The sequence below is a fragment of the Cicer arietinum genome, chromosome 1 (assembly GCF_000331145.2).
Source record: "Cicer arietinum cultivar CDC Frontier isolate Library 1 chromosome 1, Cicar.CDCFrontier_v2.0, whole genome shotgun sequence".
In the NCBI taxonomy this organism is placed as follows: Eukaryota; Viridiplantae; Streptophyta; class Magnoliopsida; order Fabales; family Fabaceae; genus Cicer; species Cicer arietinum.
The window spans coordinates 48971119-48989480 of record NC_021160.2 but is presented as its reverse complement, the minus strand read 5'-3'; the positions used below and the strand labels follow the sequence as shown (position 1 = coordinate 48989480).

Genomic DNA, 18362 nt, shown 5'->3' with positions numbered 1-18362 from the left:
ATTTTCTAATTAAATCTTTGGATTATATACTAGTATTTATTTTAATCAGATTTTAAACTAATTAATCACATTTTAAACAGTTTTTTTAAAATAATTACTTGTATATTGAGTCACCGACTCTAAGGTAATTTTTTTTTTAAGGTTACGCGTTTTTCTGAAGAGACGCAAATAATTTTATTTGATATTAACGTTTTGAATAATAAATATTTAAAATGTGAATTATGTGAGATCAATCTCTACTCCTAAATTGGTCAACCAATATTAACCTTGATCTTTGTGGCTTATTATTCTCTTTAATTTTTATTTTTATTTTGCTATAATCGAAGAGGAATTAAAGAATAAACTATGGACTTTACCTGCTCCTATAGCCTATGAGTAAATTGCTTTAATGATGCAATACAATGAGCTACCCAATTTTCAAATTAAATTAATTAATGGTGACCAGCAGCTGCCACTTAGGGACATATATATTCTTAAAAATGAAAAAGCATGACGAATAAATTATAGAGTGGGTATAAAGTTGTTACAAAATGTTGTAAGATCTTAGTAGTTGTGATTATAAACATACATTGAATACTTTATTTAGTGATGATAAAGATACTGACACACGTTTTGGGGGTTTCTTTAATTTGTATAGATAAAGTCAGATTGATTCCAATTGTGGGGTAGAAGGAAATCGTTAAATGCACATTTTTCCGTTAATGTTAATTGAGAACTTGTGATGCTGTTATTTCACGATAAGTGAAAGGAAAATTATTGTAATAATTTCACATAAAAATAATTGTAATGAGCCTTAGAAGTCAAAAATAGTGGAGATATTGTAAGATGATATGATAGACAATTACGGAGGTAATCATGTTGCCATATAGCTAACAAAATTTGTCTATATACTCGTGTCAAAATAGTGATGGATTGTTCTCGAAATAGTAGTCTAATGTAGTGGTTTGATTATGGATATCAAGAATTAATTACATGTAGGAGGGTCAAATTTTAAAAAGATAAAGATAAAGGAAAGATGAAATTTATAATGATAAGATTATTTTTTTACAAAACTTAGGTGCATAATTATTTTAAATTTAAATTTAACTGTAACAAATTTGTGAACAGTACAAATATTATCTATAATTATTTATAATGTTAGTAATTTGTCAAAAAAATTGAGTACATGCATTTAAAATGAAGTAAATTTTATGGAAATAGCTGGCTAGCTGGACGTAACTAAAGTGTATAATGGGACCAATTTCATGTCATTTCTGTCATATATTTGTTGGATATATATATATAGCAAGCTGGCATGTAAATTGTAAAGTAGATTCCAAATACATGTGCATATATCCAAAGCAAAATTATTTGTTCTACATAAGTGAAATAATAATAAATAAATAAAAAAGAGGCTAGAAACCCCTAAATCATGCAAGGTTTTGAATCAATCACGTTTTGGATATTCGATATAAACCAATGATTGAATTTCATCAATAAAGAAGGGATTGGTCTCCAATGTTGGAGGGTCATGACATGCAAGGAAAGGGAAATTTGGAGAAAAAGGATTCATCAAGTATGCTTTTCAAATAAGAAGGAGGCGGAGACATGTTATAATAACTTGTAATTTAATTACTTTCCACTCATCACCCTTACAAAGCATAATACCAGAGTTACTCAGAAAAAATAAATCTCATAGGATATAATTTTATAATTGTATCATAAAAAATGACACTCTTTATTTTATAAATTGATTTTTTTAAGATGAGTTAGATTCAATATAACAATTTAATATAATATCTAAGTTTACTTGATCTAGTCACCTATTATTTATATATGTGCACTAAATTCAATAGCATTAGATGTGATGGGGTATATTAGAAAATACTCAAGTCTTACATAAATTAAATATATAACTCTATAATAGTTTATAAATAGTGACACATCTCACAGTACTGAAGGTGCAAACACGAGAAGAGATGTTTAATTATATTTGTTTAAGTTTGATTCTTTTTAATTATTTATTCAAGAACTAGTTCAGGTTGGTGATTTTAACTAAAATAGAGGTTGTAGTAATTAGAGACAACAATAAAGTAAAAAGTGCATAATTAAAGTGACACAAACAAATTTATCTCACTTCACCACCAATTTGGTAACTACATCTAGACCTTTCACTTAGAAGGATTTAAAACTAATTCAAATCCTTGAATTACACAACATCTGACCCTACAAGTCAGTCTTCTAAAAATAATCTGACACATACAAACTTTTTGTACTTTGAATACTTCGAAAATGTGAGCTCTCAAAAGTTTTTCTGAATTGTATGGATTTCTAAGTTTATGAGGTTGTGTTTTCTTCTTCAACTTTGAGTATCTATTTATAGAGTAGATTAAAGTTTCACTTTTGTCCTTATAAAATTTGGATCATATCTTTCTTGTGAATAAATTTTGAATGTATGTTCTTGTGAACAAAGTATAAATGTATCTTCTTGTGAATAATTTTGAGTGTATCTTTTTATGCATAATTTTGAGTGTATTTTCTTGTGAACAAATTATGAGCATATTTTCTTGTAAACAAAACTTTGACTATATATTCTTATGAACAATATTTTGACCATATATTCTTGTGAATAATATTTTGGCCCCATATCGTCTATTCACTTTGGTCAAATATTTTCTTCAATTATAATTCTGAATCGTATCTAATACTATGTTCAAAAACTTATTTACGCGAATCTTCTTTCATACTCTTAATTTATTGGAGCGAAAATGGATTCGGGTTTGTTCTTGAATATTCATAAATTCGGATTCGGCTAAGTCTTTTCTTCAAAATAAATTCTTTCAATCAAAGTCGTTGACTTTTTATTAGAGTCATTGACTTTCTTGTTAAAGTGAGATGTTGTGTTTCTTGGATAATAAAAGTCAGAGGGAGAATGCATGACTTAGAATCAGTGACTTTGAAAAAATCACATTGTTGAATCATTAGAGTTAATGCAATATTAGAGGCAACATTTGGAGTGTGTTGCAACTTTTTGATCAATGGAATATGAGCTTTGAATGCATAGCTTGAAGAATCTCTTCAGAGTTAATGGTAGCTTGATATGAACTCTTCAAAGACATGTTGAGTTTGTGCACAGCAGATGCACGCAAGGGCTTCAAATTCAGTCTTCAGACCCAGTTGTCAGACTCAGTCTTTAGATCTAGACTTCAGACCTAGTTATCAAAGGAAGTCTTCAGACCTAGTTATCAAAGGCAGTCTTCAGACCTAAACATCAGAGGCAGTATTTGTAACCTTCAGAGGTATGGCGCTTTCAGAGACATATGTTTAGAGGCATACATGTATGCTTTTGTGTTCCTCTGTTCTCATCCTCTAATGACTTCCTTCTAGTCACTTTCTCTTATCACTTCCTAAGGTAACTTCATCTGATCGCTTCCTCTAGTAGTTTCTTTTGATTTTCTTATTCTAATTGTTGCATATTTAATAAAGTCATTAGTTTAAGCAAATTGTTCTCATAAAATGTCTTTGTTAATATCAAAACCACGAGAGAAATCAACTTGATTCCAATACTTATAAGCCAATTTTATGAAGATAAATCAGTTCGAATACAAAAACCTAAGAAGAATCTTCTTAATTAAGTGATTTGAATTATTGTCAAACAAAAATTAATTTTTTTCTTCCAGTTAGTTAACAATTTGTTATGTAGCAAGAGAGTATATATTAAAATAAGACTTACTATTTCCTAAAAAAAATAAGACTTTTCAAAATTTCAATGTCAAGCAACATGTAGAGAAAGTGTTATAACTTATATATGATCTGCACAGGAAGTTTAGTATTTCAAAATTTGAAACTTTAAGTGTAATAACTTATTAATATTTTTAAGTGTAATAATATAGATGACTTTAGCTTTTACTTTTAGACGGCGTTAGTTGCATCAAAATTTAAGTAAATTTTATTTGTTGGTTTATTGTAAATCACATGAAACACTTCTATAACAAGAGACTACAAATTCATAATGGTTAAATCAAGTGTGCTTGGTAAGGAAAGGAATAAGTGCTTTTTTGTGTCCTTTGTTTTCTTTGGAGAACTGCAGCTTAACTATTATTCTATTGACATTGTGCAGTGGGATACCATTATGTCGGCAGCAAGATAAAGCCAGCAGTGTTTTGTTCATAGTTTAAAGACAACAAAAAAAAACTCCGTATCCGTGAATAAAATTCGTGAAAGACACGAGGAGTTAATTTAGGGATGGGTAAATATTAATAAAATGTTGGATATTTGTTAAGAAGGTAAATGTAAAAAAAAAATTGAAAAGTTGTGTAATTAATTCTTTAAAATTATAAAAAAAAAATGAGATTTTTAATTCAAAAACATTTTTTTTTAACAAACTTAGGATGTTAGCATGTCTCATAAACTAATATTTCAACAATCTTTTGATATTATGGAGATATATGTCTATGTTAGTAATTTAATAAAATTAGTATGTTGTTTTACATTTTATTTATGTTTAATATAATATTTTTATAATTAAATTGTTAGATATAATTAAAGTGATTTGTAGTTGTTACGAAGGTTAGAAACCAATTAGAAGTTAGTTAGAAAGGTTAGAAAAACAGTTAGAAGTTAGTTAAGTTTGTTCTGGTAGTTAATTTTAAAACTGCTATAAAGTCTGTAATACGGAAAACCTTCTCCAGACTATTGATCATTCTCCGTTTTTTGAACATTTATTTTCTTCTATTTTCTTTTCAATTTTAATTTCTCTCAATTTTTATAACCTATTCTAATAGAAATTTTAGGGTATATTATATTTATTTGTTAATGTATTAATACTTTTGTTATTAATAGAGGTAGAATAAATTCTACATTATTGCAAAAAAGCAATTCATGTTTGTATATAAATGATTTTTTTTATAAAAGTATGATATTCATTACTTCATAACTAACTAAGTACTCGTCTAACAAGTATATGCACAGATATGAATAGGATACAAATGTTATTGTTACCCAACAAGACGAATAGCGAATGAGAACTATTAATGTTTGTGGATATACATTGCCATCTCTAGCCTTAGCTTGTGTGCTCCAAGCCTTCAATATTATAAGCAAATATATCTTTAAGAATGTGTTCGGGTGAAAAAAATTTATGAATGAATGAAATTTTCGATATCAGTAGTACACACTTTAAACAAATCGTATAAGAAAACACAAATTTAAATTTCAAATGAAATAATCCTTGATGAAATTTTAATTATCAATCAACTAAATTTTAAATTACGAAAGCTCATTTTCCTTAAATACCGAAGAAATCTATTTCTATAAAATAGAGAGATATTTGTCAACCTTTCAAATTATCTGCATTTAGTGACTTTCTAATATGTGTATTGGTTTGTCAAGTGTTTGCTCTCACAAATTGTCAAATATTTACAAAAATCTATATTCCGTTCGGTGATTGTTTATCCATCCTTTAATATTTACTTACAAATATAAATAATACTATCGAAATCACGCTTCTGATAGTATTTCCTATCTAAGTTTCAACTGCTGGAATGTAACTTTCAAAAAAAATCTATATTTTTTGGAAAGAGCAACTACTTTTTTTTTTTATGTTTTGTTATTTTGATCTTATTTTGCCCTTCACTAAACAAAAGTAAAGTAAGGCCCAAGCTATCGGTAAGGAAGAAAAATTTACTTTGGACCTCATTTTTATAACTATATCTCCATAATTTTTTAAAAATGTTAAATATATCTTTAATCTTTTTTACTGTTTTATTAATTTAATTTTTTTTTTACTATTTCATCTTTTTTGAAGCTAGAAAAAAATTTCTGGTACACATTTTATTTTCGGAAAACTTTTTTCAAAGTTTTCCGATACAGAAAGATTTTATCGGAAAATTTTTAAAAAGATTTTCGGTACAGAAAGTGTTTTTGGAAAAAAATTTAAGAAAGATTTTCGGTACACACCATTTTTTTATTTTTTTTTTTTATTTTTATAAATATTAACGGATATAGATAAATCGATACTATTATTGAATAAAACATGTTTCGATAATACAAATATTTTTTATACGATCATGTATGAATAATTATAATTAATATTAATATTGTAAAAACATATTATTGTATTAGCGGAAACTTTTCTTCAACTTTTCCGATACAGGTGTTTTTGGGAAACTTCAGACAACTTTTCCGATACACGTCATTCCTTTTAATACACCGTAAATAATAATTAACATACTATAAATATTTTTAAATAATAATATTATCATAAATAATTAATAATTAATACACTATAAATAATTAATACACCATAATAATTAATAATTAATACATCATAATTAATAGTTAATATATCATAAATCGTCGCCTTCTACTAGATCAGTCAGACCAATCCTTTCCAAAACAGAAGATTCAAACGAGATCTGTCAAACGAATCCTTTTCAAAACAGAAGATTAAAATTCACGAATTGTTCCTACACACTAAAAAAAAATAGTTAAAATCAAATAAATTAAATAAATACTAATGTAAAAAATTAAAACAAAAAATTATTTTAAAAATATTTATAAAAAAAATAAAACAACTACCAGAAAACATGTGGATAAAGTTTTCCGGTAACTTCCGAAAATGTTACATTGAAGTTTGCTGGCAGTGTAAGTTTTCCAGAAAAGTTAAAATAAGTTTTTCGGTAGTTCCGGAAAACTTCAAAAAAGATTTCTAGAAATGACGTTCTGTACCGGAAAACTTTTTTCAAGTTTTTCGGAGTGAAAATTGTATACCAGAAAATTTGAAAAAAAGTTTTCCAAAAAAAAAGATTTTCTTGACAGTTACTTGTGTTATGAAAATATTAAAATGAATAAATAAAAAAATAGTAACTTTTTTTATATATATCAGAATATTTTAGTATTTTTCTTTACTTTTTGCGGTACATACATAAAGGAGGGAATACAGAGTAAAATTTTCGGTAAGAAAACACCTAAACTGAATCAAGGCCTAACAATATCATGAAAAATTCTTGAAAATTTTAACACATATCCCCGTAATTATACCTTTACCTACTATTAACCTGAACTTTCAATTTTTGCCTTTCTTTATAAGCAACAAAATCATTTTTCATTCATATCACAGATTTTCGTTCAAAATTTCCAAAAACTTGTGCCAATTTGTGTTCAGGGAAACTGAAATCAAGTTTTTCAGTATTTAAATGTGTTTCAAAAAATTTATGCCAAACTTTTTAGAATAGATGTTCGTTCTTGTGGGTAAGATTTTTTTTAATTATTTTTAAAAAAAGATGTAGGGTCAAATTTATAATTTTGGGAATTTGTGGTGTAGGAATATAACTATGGGGTACCGGTTACAATGTTCAAAGATCGTTATCATAAAAAGTATCCCAAAAAATAGAACAGAATGAGAAAGCTACTTTTACCCTCCTACGTATCTAAAATAACCATAATATGCACAGCCGTATACTTCTGAACACGAAGAAAAAAATGTAAATATACGTTCAAAAATATAGTTTTGAAGTGCACGTCGAAGGTCAATTATGACTTTAAATTAAATGGATCGAGCAAGCATTGGTTTGATAATTGAGTCCATTACTTGGCTAAGAAGTTTCAAAGGTTATACTCCTTTTTTTTTTTAATATCTCATTTGTAGAAAAATTGTGTTCTTATGTAGTTGTCATTTTAAAAGTTTAATTTCATATTTATTATTGTATTGTCAATAATACTCTTAATTATTTATTTTAAAAAAAATTATGTAAAAGAAATTAACAAATAGTTAGGGATATTGTATGAAAAAGATAAATAACTATGAAAAATATAAAATTTATTATTTTCTTAGAATGAGTAAAATAAATTTAAAACAAAAATTAAAAAAATGAGAAAGAGAGTATATGAATTAAAAATATCACCTAAACTATTGCAAAATGATTCCGTCAATTTTTGTTGACAAAATTATGTTAATGACAAATTTAATTAATTTTTTTTGAGGATTTAATTTATATACAATCAATGTAATTATTTTTATATTGTCAATTAATTGTAACTGCTAGATTAATAGAGACATTCAAGTTTTACCAAAATTACCTCTAAAGTCATTCTCATACTTGATTGTGATGAAATTAAGATTTAATTCATATACACTATTTATGTAAAGAGTTTTTACACTTTTAATTTATTACAATAATTAGATCATCAAATATATTTGACTTTTACTATAATTATGTCTAAAGTTATGTTCATAAATGATTGTGATATGTAGATAATATAATTTTTTTACAACAGTGCATAACAATTAAATTTATAAAAATAAATATTTTTCTTAAAAAATACACAGAAACTTGTTTTATAAAAATAAAAAGAGTGATTGAAATATTAAATTCTAAACCAGTAAAGAATATTTTATAAAACAGTATCATTAAATTAAAAGTGATAAAATTAGTTAAGATTTGCTTATATTTCATACTATTAAACTCAAGTTTTTTTTTTTTTCTTTCACATATTCAACACCATATGCAGTGTGTATAAAAATTCAATGTACATATTACATTACATATAACATTGGTGAAATGATTCTATGGCATATATGTGGTTGAACACACAAGATCTTCTCGCCTTACTCTGGTGCTGATATTTTCTGTTAAAACCATACAGTTAGTAGTCAAATAAGAAGCTGCATTTTCAAAGCTATAGAAGAACAAGAATGCATGAAGACAATCACACAGAGAGAGAAAGCGGTGGATGTTGTGCGTGATATTGGCCCCACACACTAGAGAATCAATCTAAGGCATGTGTTAAATACTCATATATTTACCATGAGTTATACATCAATTTATCTCCATTTGCATTCATAATCTCATGAGGCTAACTAAAAGTTTGAGTCCTCATAGTTTGTTACTGACACATTGGACGAACTGTCTGGAAATTATAATTATAACTGCTCAAACTTTCGGTTCTTGTTATTTCCCTTTTTCTATCCAAGAATATCAAGCTTCAACCTAGTTCCATCATGAGAATTGTTATTACCACAAGAATAAACCAGTTTTTCCTTGATGTGGGTGCCCAAGAATCAGTTGTTGAAATCAAAAGGAAAATAGAACAAATCCATGGTGTTCCAGTGGCTTTACAAATCCTTACAGTTTCTGGATGGGAACTAGTAGATGGATTAGACATGGAAGATTACCCAATAATCACTGAAGGCACAAAAATTGACCTTACAATCAAACCAGTGGAACCACATCACAGTAACCATTATAACAACAAAATGCAAATCGTAGTAAAATTTTCAGCTAGACGAATTAACATAGAGGTGGACCAGACAGATACTGTTCGTAGCTTGAAGGAAAAAATTCATATCATTGATAGCACCTCAATAAAAAGAATGACACTTTACTTTTTAGGGACAGAATTGAATGACGATTTTAAAAACCTGAATGAGTATGGCATTCGTGAATTTTCTGAAATTATTGTGTACCTCAAGAACATGAATCGGTCAAGAGAAGAACCACCATCTAGGAAGGTGAGCTTGGTGGTACAAACCTCCTCTAGTTTGCTTAATGGAGCCACCATTCCGTTGGAGATGAGAGATGCAAACACTGTCAATGACTTGAAGCAGTTGTTGCTAAGCAGAAAAATTCTGCCAATTGATGACTATTTGTTTATACACAGGCAGAGGATCATGCGTGATAGTTGTAGTCTTAGGTGGCATGGAGTTGAAAATGGAGACCGTCTCTATGTGTTTAAAGGCACGGTTAGTCGTGGTGCGTTTGTTTGAGCTTAAAGTTATCATAGTAAAATAATAATTAGGGATTATTTGTCATTTTGTTGTTTAGTACATTGTTTGACACATTTAGAATGAAAAGCTGATGAACATTCTAAATGAAATCTTGTTTGTTTTACATATGAATGAACATGTTTACAAGATTTAATATCTATACAGGTGACTCCTCGCAGCTACTTTTATAAATTTATATGACTTTTCAAAGTAAAATAAAATAAAAATATTGATTATTCCATTAATGTAGCTACATATTTTATTAGCATCAACCAATAGCTTAGTTAGCCCCAATAATCTCTAAAGGAAAAACTGAAAAGAACTCAATCAAATTAAAGTCCTTATTCATTAGATGCAAATTTTCCTATTGAAACTGTTGGCTTACATGATTCTCAATTTTGTGGGAAACATAAGGTTTTGTACTCAATTGAATACAAAATGACTTAGTAACAGGACATCTATGCATGCTAATGCAAGTGTTTCAGCAAATATACAAACAAAAATTCTTCCTACAACTATCTTCTCCATAATCAAAATGCATACAGCCTTTCAGTGTTTCCTTAATATTGCTCCTTCAATCCATGAATTAACCTTAAGTAGAAAGCTGTAACTTGTAGGCCTCTGCATGAAATGGCCAAAAATACTTTGTGAAAAGCTAGAGATTTACCCCCCTAGACCTAGCTACTGAATCTTAATGGTGTGGCCTCTGTTTAAGACATACCCAATCTCCCAAGTTAAGAGACACATCTATCCTATGTTAGTTCGCGGAATGACTCATTTGTTTTTGGGTTCCACTACTAATGATAAGCAAGCTGTTTAAGAATATCCTCCCTATCCAATAAATCATTTGCTATTGCCTCTAATAAAGTCTCCCCTAGATAAGTAGCAAATCAAGGCAGGATGTTTTCTGTCATAAACCAACTCAAATAGTGAATAGTTAAGCAGCTGATCCCGGCTCTTATGAGTGCCCTAACATATACCTTTTGGTGATTTATAAGATATATATTTATTTTTTCACAATTTTATTCATTAACTTTTCAATCAATGTTTATAACATTGTACTTTTCCCTCTGTAGTGCATCTAATACTTTAAAGGATCCAAATATGCAAACTAAATTGTTGATAATTGATAGAAAATAAACTCTTTTGTCAAGAAAGTAATATTTTTATTTGTGTGATATCTCAAGAAAAATGAAATTTCAGCAATAAACTGCAATTTTTTTGGGAGCAATGTACTCTTTACAAACATTTACAAAAATGTAGTATCTCCCACATTGATATTTCCAACAATTATTGGACTTAATATTCCTCAAGGGACAAAAATAATCTAAAAGCAAAAATAACTGGAATCTTTGACTGTAGACATCAAATTAATTACCTTCGTCAAGTCTGAAGAGCAGGTCCATTAAGTCCAGCCACACATGAATGTATAGATTTTATTTTGCTCTGCATAAATATTTTGGGAGATATGAGAACAAAATTTATTACTGTAACCAACAGAAGAACAGGCAGAAAGATCCATAATCAGATATCCAAGACAAAACCTCAAATTATGCAGAAAATTGCATATGAAAGTAATGTCAAATTTCTTCCGCAAATGATTGAGTGACTGATTGCGATTTACGACTCAATTTGTTGCTGCTTTCAAAATTTTGATCCTCTATTGCTCCTGCCAAATCATTTTATTGACGGGACCAGACAAACCTTGCACTTTCATCATATAATTATACTTTGCAGGCACAATGGCACCAGCTTTTGTGCACAAATCCAGCACAGCTGGAACACGTCCATAGAAATCTCTCCCTTCACTCACAAGTACAAGAGGATCTTGAGGCCTTCGTCTCCATACAATCTTTGGAGGCACTAAATTATCCACATTAGCTTTCATCCAAAAATGACCTCCTTTAAAACTCTCATACTTGAACACTCCACAGAGCCTAGCTTGATGGCCAGAGGGCCCAACATGAACCTCTGAACAATATTTACAAACTTTTACCGGATATGCCAAAACCAACTTTTTTACCCCAGACCTGAGAGTCTCCCAAGCTTTGAAAGTTTTATTTGCTATTAAGGCAAGATCATTTGGTGACAAAGACTCAGTACCATCAGCATTGGCATTAGCAGTCTCCATGTTCCAACTACTTGAATTAAGGTTTTCATCATGGGGATCAGCCCCTGCTTGCCAGCATAGCTCAACAACAGCAGGGATGCGATCAAAGTCAAACCTTTGGTCATGCCTAATAACACTTTGGAACATGTTTTTCAGGTGAAATGTCTCAACAGGAACAATTATATCATTCAAACCACCTTTGACCCATTCATGAACCCGGTTCTTGGCACGACGCTTGTAACCCCAGCAAGTCGGAATTAAATGCCCCTGCTCACCAATATATATCTCGGGACAAAATCTGTAAATGCATAACATAAGTAGAAAAGAACATAGTTATCAGCAATTTGTGTTTACAACACTGAGAAAACCACAAGTCCAAGTAAAATGCAATTTGCTTAGTGACCACACTAGTTCAAACTCCGTTGCTCAAAATATTTTTTTACAGTTATTAAATGAAAATAACACTTAAAGATTAAAAGCTTAAAAAAAATCAAGAAAAATAGCTTAAGCATTTTATATAAAAATGACTAACTCATGATTTATGATGACATTCATCATTTATAAGCACCGATAACAAGTACAAGTCTATGCTCACTTATGTTGTAACAGGCTAGTGTTGTCAATCTTAAATTCTCTACCCAATAAAACCTCTTCAGACTTTTCCTGCTCCTCTTTTTACTACCTAAATGGAAATTTGAACCCAAATAAAAAGGACCAAAACACACCCATTGTCCCAGTGTTGATCAGTGACCAGAACTATCAACAAGATTTCTACTCCCTCTGGTCTTGAATATAAAAGTAAGTTGGGTCAACAAAAGTTGATGCATTGGTCCAAAATTTGGATCAAATACATCATTTTTGTTGACCTACTTTCTCTTATATTTGAGACTCGATGCAGTCTTTATTTAACGCCAATGCAGAAGAAGCTGCCTAATACAAAAGTACCCATACAAATTTAGACTTTAGAGCATGGAGCACCAATCCCAAACACATAAACTATGGGACCAGAGGTTAACATTCATTTTCAATTCCACGTTTACTCTTCACATAAAAAAAGTTTTCAATATAATCTCTGGAAGTATAAATATTTTCACTATAACACCATAAAAAGTTAAGAACACACATATATGACACCAAATTCAGAAATAGAAAAAAATCACCGCAAGATACAAATATAATTTTTTTCTCCTATATATGAAATTGAATTCAAATTAGACCCTAATAGGATTAAATAAAAAATGTGTGATTCGAAGAAATCAAAACTCACTTGCAAGCCATGACAGGAAATGATTTAAGGAGAGTGGAAACACCATTGATAAGAAAATTTCTGGCGAGTAAGACCTCATTGGCAACAGGAACCATGGCACGAATAGGGTAAAGGTGGGAACGTTTCTCAATTCTCTTGAGAATCATGGGTCTGAGCTTCCTCAAATCCACTTTGGTGGCGTAGAATCTGCCACAGTTGCCAAAGCAATACACTCCCAATTTTTTGTATAAAAGAAGATCGTTCAAGAACATCTTTCTCAAAGCCATTGAATGATCCTGAAATGAAAACAATAGAAAATTTTGAGATGTAGGCAAAGGGGCATTTCATCAAACAGATAGATGTCATAGCGAAAATTCAGTGGAAGATGGTGGTTACTGATCTTATGCACTGGAGATTGAGAACTTAGCAGTTTGTAAAAAGTTTTATGCACTGTAAAATTCTCTTTTTTATCAAATTTAATTCAAACAAAAATATATTTATTTGTGTTTAATTTTCTAGACTAAATTAATAAAATTTTGGGTCACACGCATTTTATCTCCATATTTTATGTGTACTTGTAAACAAAAAAAAATGTATTGTATATTTGAGCAAATCAACAACAACAATGAGAAAATCAGCAAGTAATCAACAACAACAACAATGAGAAAATCAGCAAGTAATCAACAACAACAACGATCCCCAAATTTGAAGAATATCACACAATCACCAAATCAAAAAACCTTAAATTCAAAACAGAAAATGGAGGAGGTGAAAAACTGCATACCCCTATTTAGTGAAGGCCACTGTTGGAGGCCGGAGTAGAGTGGTGGACGTAGGATGACGGTGGATGGCGCGCGACAGAAGGATCTAGCAGGCAGCAGAACATTAAACTTTTATATTTATTTATTCTTATTTTTTGCCGAAAAAGTTTTATGTTTATGAAACCACTTAATTAAGTAAATATAAATATTATTATTTATTTATTCTTATTATATTAGATTTTGTACTTTGTATTATAATATAAATCCTAACCTTTTTTTATTAATTTAAATATATTAGACTACATGAGTCAAAAAAAATATATTAATCTAGGTTAATATTTTCACATATTTAAATTTATTATTATAAAATAAAATTAAAATATAATATATTATATATAGTTATATTCTTAAAAATATTATATTAAATTTTAAAATGGAGTTTAGTTTTGTGATTCTACTGGCTCATTAGTATATTTAAGAATATGCTATAATATTTATTTCATAATATTAATATGAAATAGATATTTAATTAGATTAATAATTCATCAAATTTCAAAAAAAACTAAATTTAGACATAAAAATAAGCATATAATAGACATCTGGTTCAGTTTAGATCATGAATTTTTTTAATTGATTAAAACTTAAATTTTGTAAAACTTAACTAGGTACATTTTATTTCTAACCCTAGTCAATGGTGAAAAAATAATTAGAGTGGTCAAAATGTAAAACAATAGGTGTCTTCATGAATTCTTAAAAGTTCAAAGGTGTGCAAATAAAATAATCATTTTTATTTGGATTTACTGTAGCGTTGTCGCTTTTTAATTTTATTTTGTCATTTTTACATATATTAAAAAATTAGAAAATTAGATAGTTTTTAATGTATGAAATTTATGTATGCATATTACAAATTATAAGTAGTCATTAAAAAAAAATACATTTTCAAATTATATGACGTATGTTTATCCCTAATTATATATATGACGTATGTTTATCCCTAATTATAAGTAGTCATTAAAAAAAAAATACATTTTCAAATTATTTGATATATTTATTAATAGTTGTCCAAACATCCCTCTTATTAATTCGTCTTAAAATATAAAAAATCAAGTTTATCATACTCAATTACAGATGTTATTTTAAAAATATTAATACATAAAATAACCATGTTAAACACACTAACTACTTTTTTTAATATATGAAAAAAAAAAAAAAAGAGGTGTTTATAAATAAGGAGGGAGATAATAATTAACAACTAGTAATTAACAACTGCTCCACAATTACACTTGGCCTTGGGCGGTTCTTCATTCTCCCTAACCTACTAACGCCTCCCTCACTCTCCATTTTGCTCCATCTATCTCTTCTTCAATGTGACTTAAGGTGTATTTTTTTTTATCCCGAAATCATATTTTTAAATAATTTTTTCTTTTTTTCTTTTAATTAAATAAGTAATTTTTATCCACTCGTATTTAATTTTTCTTTCATGTTTTTTTTTTTGTTATTTATTCGTCTTAGTGTGATATTATTTTTTTTCGTCATCTTGGCGTGATGTTATTTTGATTTTTCATCTTTGTTGCGGTGTTTGTTTAATTCAATTCATATATCAACTTTGAATCAGTGCAGATCCAATGAATGACTTTAACATATTTAATGTTACAATTTTAGAAACATGAATATTTTATATACTTCAATTTTATCATATGTGTATGCTTTTGTTACATTTGTAGTCATTTTATCATTTTATACTATTAATTTAGATGCTATGAATTTGTTTACATATTCTTCATTTTTCAATTTTAGCAATATTATTTGTTAATATAACTTCTACTAAGTTGAATGAATGAATACCATTTTCTTTTTAGTAAAAAATATACTCCACTTTCATGTTTAATGTTTCACACATCACACTACAATATTTTAAAGTAAAAAGAGAAAATAACAAGTGTGGAAGACTAGATTAAAAATTAAGATAAAATACGAAAAATCATTGCATTAAGATGAAAAAATAAAAGTATCACACCAAAATAAAAATAAATATAAAAATAAAAAAAAATATCATACTCATACGACGGAATTACAAAAAATAAAAAAAATAAAAAAAATAATATGAAAACAACTTTTATAAATACAATAAAGGAGAAAATGATTTGAATGCTATATACCAATTGTAACCTTAACATTGTTTAGGAGTATATATAGAAAAGCATATGTTAGAGAAATGTTACCACTTTAAATAAATCTCATTTAAGATTTGGTTTGAAAACACAAAGAGTTGGTACCAAATAACTGGCCGGGGTGATGGTCACGTGCATTCATCCCAACTACACATAGGCCCGTCAATAAAGGGTTTTAAATTTTATTTATTAAATATTTATTTTAATTTCTACAAAATTATCATATTTCAACTTTAATTTTTAATTTATTTTTATTTTTATTTGATAGAAATTATAAATTTCATTTTTTACAAAAACATTTTAAAATAAAAATTAAAAGTAAATAAAAATATTTAAAATCAAAAAATAAAAATAAAATTTTAATAATTTTGTAAAATTTTAAACTTATTTTAATATTTTTTTAATTATTAAAATTATATTTTTCTTTTATTAAAAGTATAATTTTAAAAATGAAAACATAACCACTAAAATATTGATAAAACAGCATGTTCGTGAAAAGCAGAGTGCTGCATTTTAATTAATAGGAAAAAACGAACAACTAAGCAAAAACTAAAAACTGAAAAGTATTATTGAGCCATGAAAGAATTGTCCAACTAACTACCTATAGAAAAAAGTAGAGTTAAATGGTCAACCTCCAACCCTCAGTCTTCTCTTTACTTTGCTCCAACCTCCACCACCCATTCTTCTGTTCACTAGTCTACTCTTCACAACCATGGTCCTAATTTCCTTCATATTACTTGACCTATTAATACCACCTTAGCCTCTCATCTGCAAACACATTTTATTCACCGCCTCTTCAATATTAATATATACTTGCTATATATCTCTTTTCCAAACTTATTTTTCATTATATATATATGGCCAGCGTGGACCGCTCCTCTGAGGAAGTTTTGGCTGATTCTAAAGGTTCCATTCTTTTTTCTATCTAGATTCTCATTAGTTCATTCATTCTGGCTCTGAACTCGACATAATGCATATATATAATACCTAGCCTATCATATTACATTTCCGTAACATTAATTATTTACTTAAATTAAAATTTTATATCATATACATAAAATTTTTTATAGCTTTTAAATAAGTTTAAAATTGTTTAATATATTATTAATATGTGTTAAAATTAATGTTTTACAATATTTTTATTAAACAATCTGAATTTTGACATGGCTCAACGACACAAATAATTTTAAATTTATATAAAAATATACGCATATAGATCAATAATCTATATAATATAAATTTTCAATTCATCTGTGAATTTTATAAAAATTTATCTAATAAAAAGTTAATGAGTTCTGTTAAAATATTCAAGTATTACACTCAATATAATTTGATGTCTCTTGATATATATTGAGGGGAAGTGTGACTAATTAATTTTTGTTTTAAAATATATTTTAGCAAAGCAATCCAATATTAATTCAAGTGAAGCTTCGAAGGTTGAATTTGGCAAGGATGAGGAAGCTCTTATCATGAGGATGCATAAACTGGTAGGGGATAGGTGGGGTTTAATTGCTGGAAGAATACCTGGTAGAACAGCTGAAGAAATAGAGAACTACTGGACTTCAAGAAACTCATCAGCTAGCCAATGAAGAAGAAAAGTTGAGATAGTTACTTTATGGCGATGGTCATTAAAATGGGCAGCAACTAAAACTAAATAAACTATACTACATATGTTTACTATTGTCTTTCTAAATGTTGCATGGTGTGAGTGTGTGACTTGTGCCATGCATATTGTTTCGTGTGTCTGTTTGAATATCTGAGTCCACATTTTGTAACCTAATAATATCAATTTTACTGTGATTTCTCCGAGTTAGAGTCAGATTGATGCACACAGTCACTATATATATATTTGGTATCCAATGCTAATTTATTATTTACTGTGATTTCTCCAAAGTTCTTTTTCAATATGCATGTTGCCTATCATTAGTTTATTTTTAGACTTCGACTTGACAATTTTTTACAGCATGATATAATATATTAATCTATTTAATGTGTATTTTATATTAGTGTTTCTAAATATGTGTTTATACATCTTTAAATAAAGATAAACCGATAAGATTAAGTTCTATTTTTTTATATTATAATATGACCTTTTACATAATTTAAATTTATTATATAATATCTATTTAATTATATTTTATAATAATTTTGAATATGTTAAAAAATTATTAGACCAGTAGCTTTAAATTATTGAATAAATGTTAGCAAATATATGATTTAATGTAAAATATAAAATTTAATATAACACTAGTCAAACAATGTTATTTATATTTGTGAATCAGGAAATAATATTAATTTGTAATTATATTTATCAGATTTCCAAAAATAA

At 27.9% G+C, this 18362-nt stretch overlaps 2 protein-coding genes and 1 long non-coding RNA gene across 9 annotated transcripts; 2 read left to right on the top strand and 1 right to left on the bottom strand.

Annotated features, from left to right (window-relative positions):
- Positions 1-8389: 8389 nt before the first annotated feature.
- On the bottom strand, positions 8390-14031 carry LOC101501222 (APO protein 4, mitochondrial). Of its 7 annotated transcripts, XR_003470971.2 has the most exons (6): positions 13886-14031; positions 13123-13397; positions 11290-12153; positions 11124-11191; positions 9446-9702; positions 8390-8608 (listed from the first exon to the last, which is right to left on the bottom strand). XR_003470971.2 is itself a non-coding variant. In XM_004487333.4 (3 exons), the coding sequence occupies exons 2-3, from the start codon at positions 13386-13388 to the stop codon at positions 11406-11408; spliced, it is 1014 nt and encodes a 337-aa protein (XP_004487390.1). In that variant the 5' UTR covers positions 13389-13397; positions 13886-14031; the 3' UTR covers positions 10890-11405. The 7 variants fall into 7 exon arrangements, 1 of the variants encoding a protein (XP_004487390.1); XR_003470982.2 differs by having other exon boundaries at positions 11124-12153; XR_003470942.2 differs by lacking the exon at positions 9446-9702.
- Positions 8553-9875, top strand: LOC101501852 (ubiquitin-like domain-containing protein). Its single transcript, XM_004487334.4, has one exon. The coding sequence runs from the start codon at positions 8981-8983 to the stop codon at positions 9743-9745; it is 765 nt and encodes a 254-aa protein (XP_004487391.1). The 5' UTR covers positions 8553-8980; the 3' UTR covers positions 9746-9875.
- Positions 14032-16592: 2561 nt separating the features above from the next.
- Positions 16593-17916, top strand: LOC101502175 (uncharacterized). Its single transcript, XR_012161692.1, has 2 exons — positions 16593-16939; positions 17432-17916. It is a non-coding gene; the product is annotated as an uncharacterized lncRNA (long non-coding RNA).
- Positions 17917-18362: the final 446 nt, after the last annotated feature.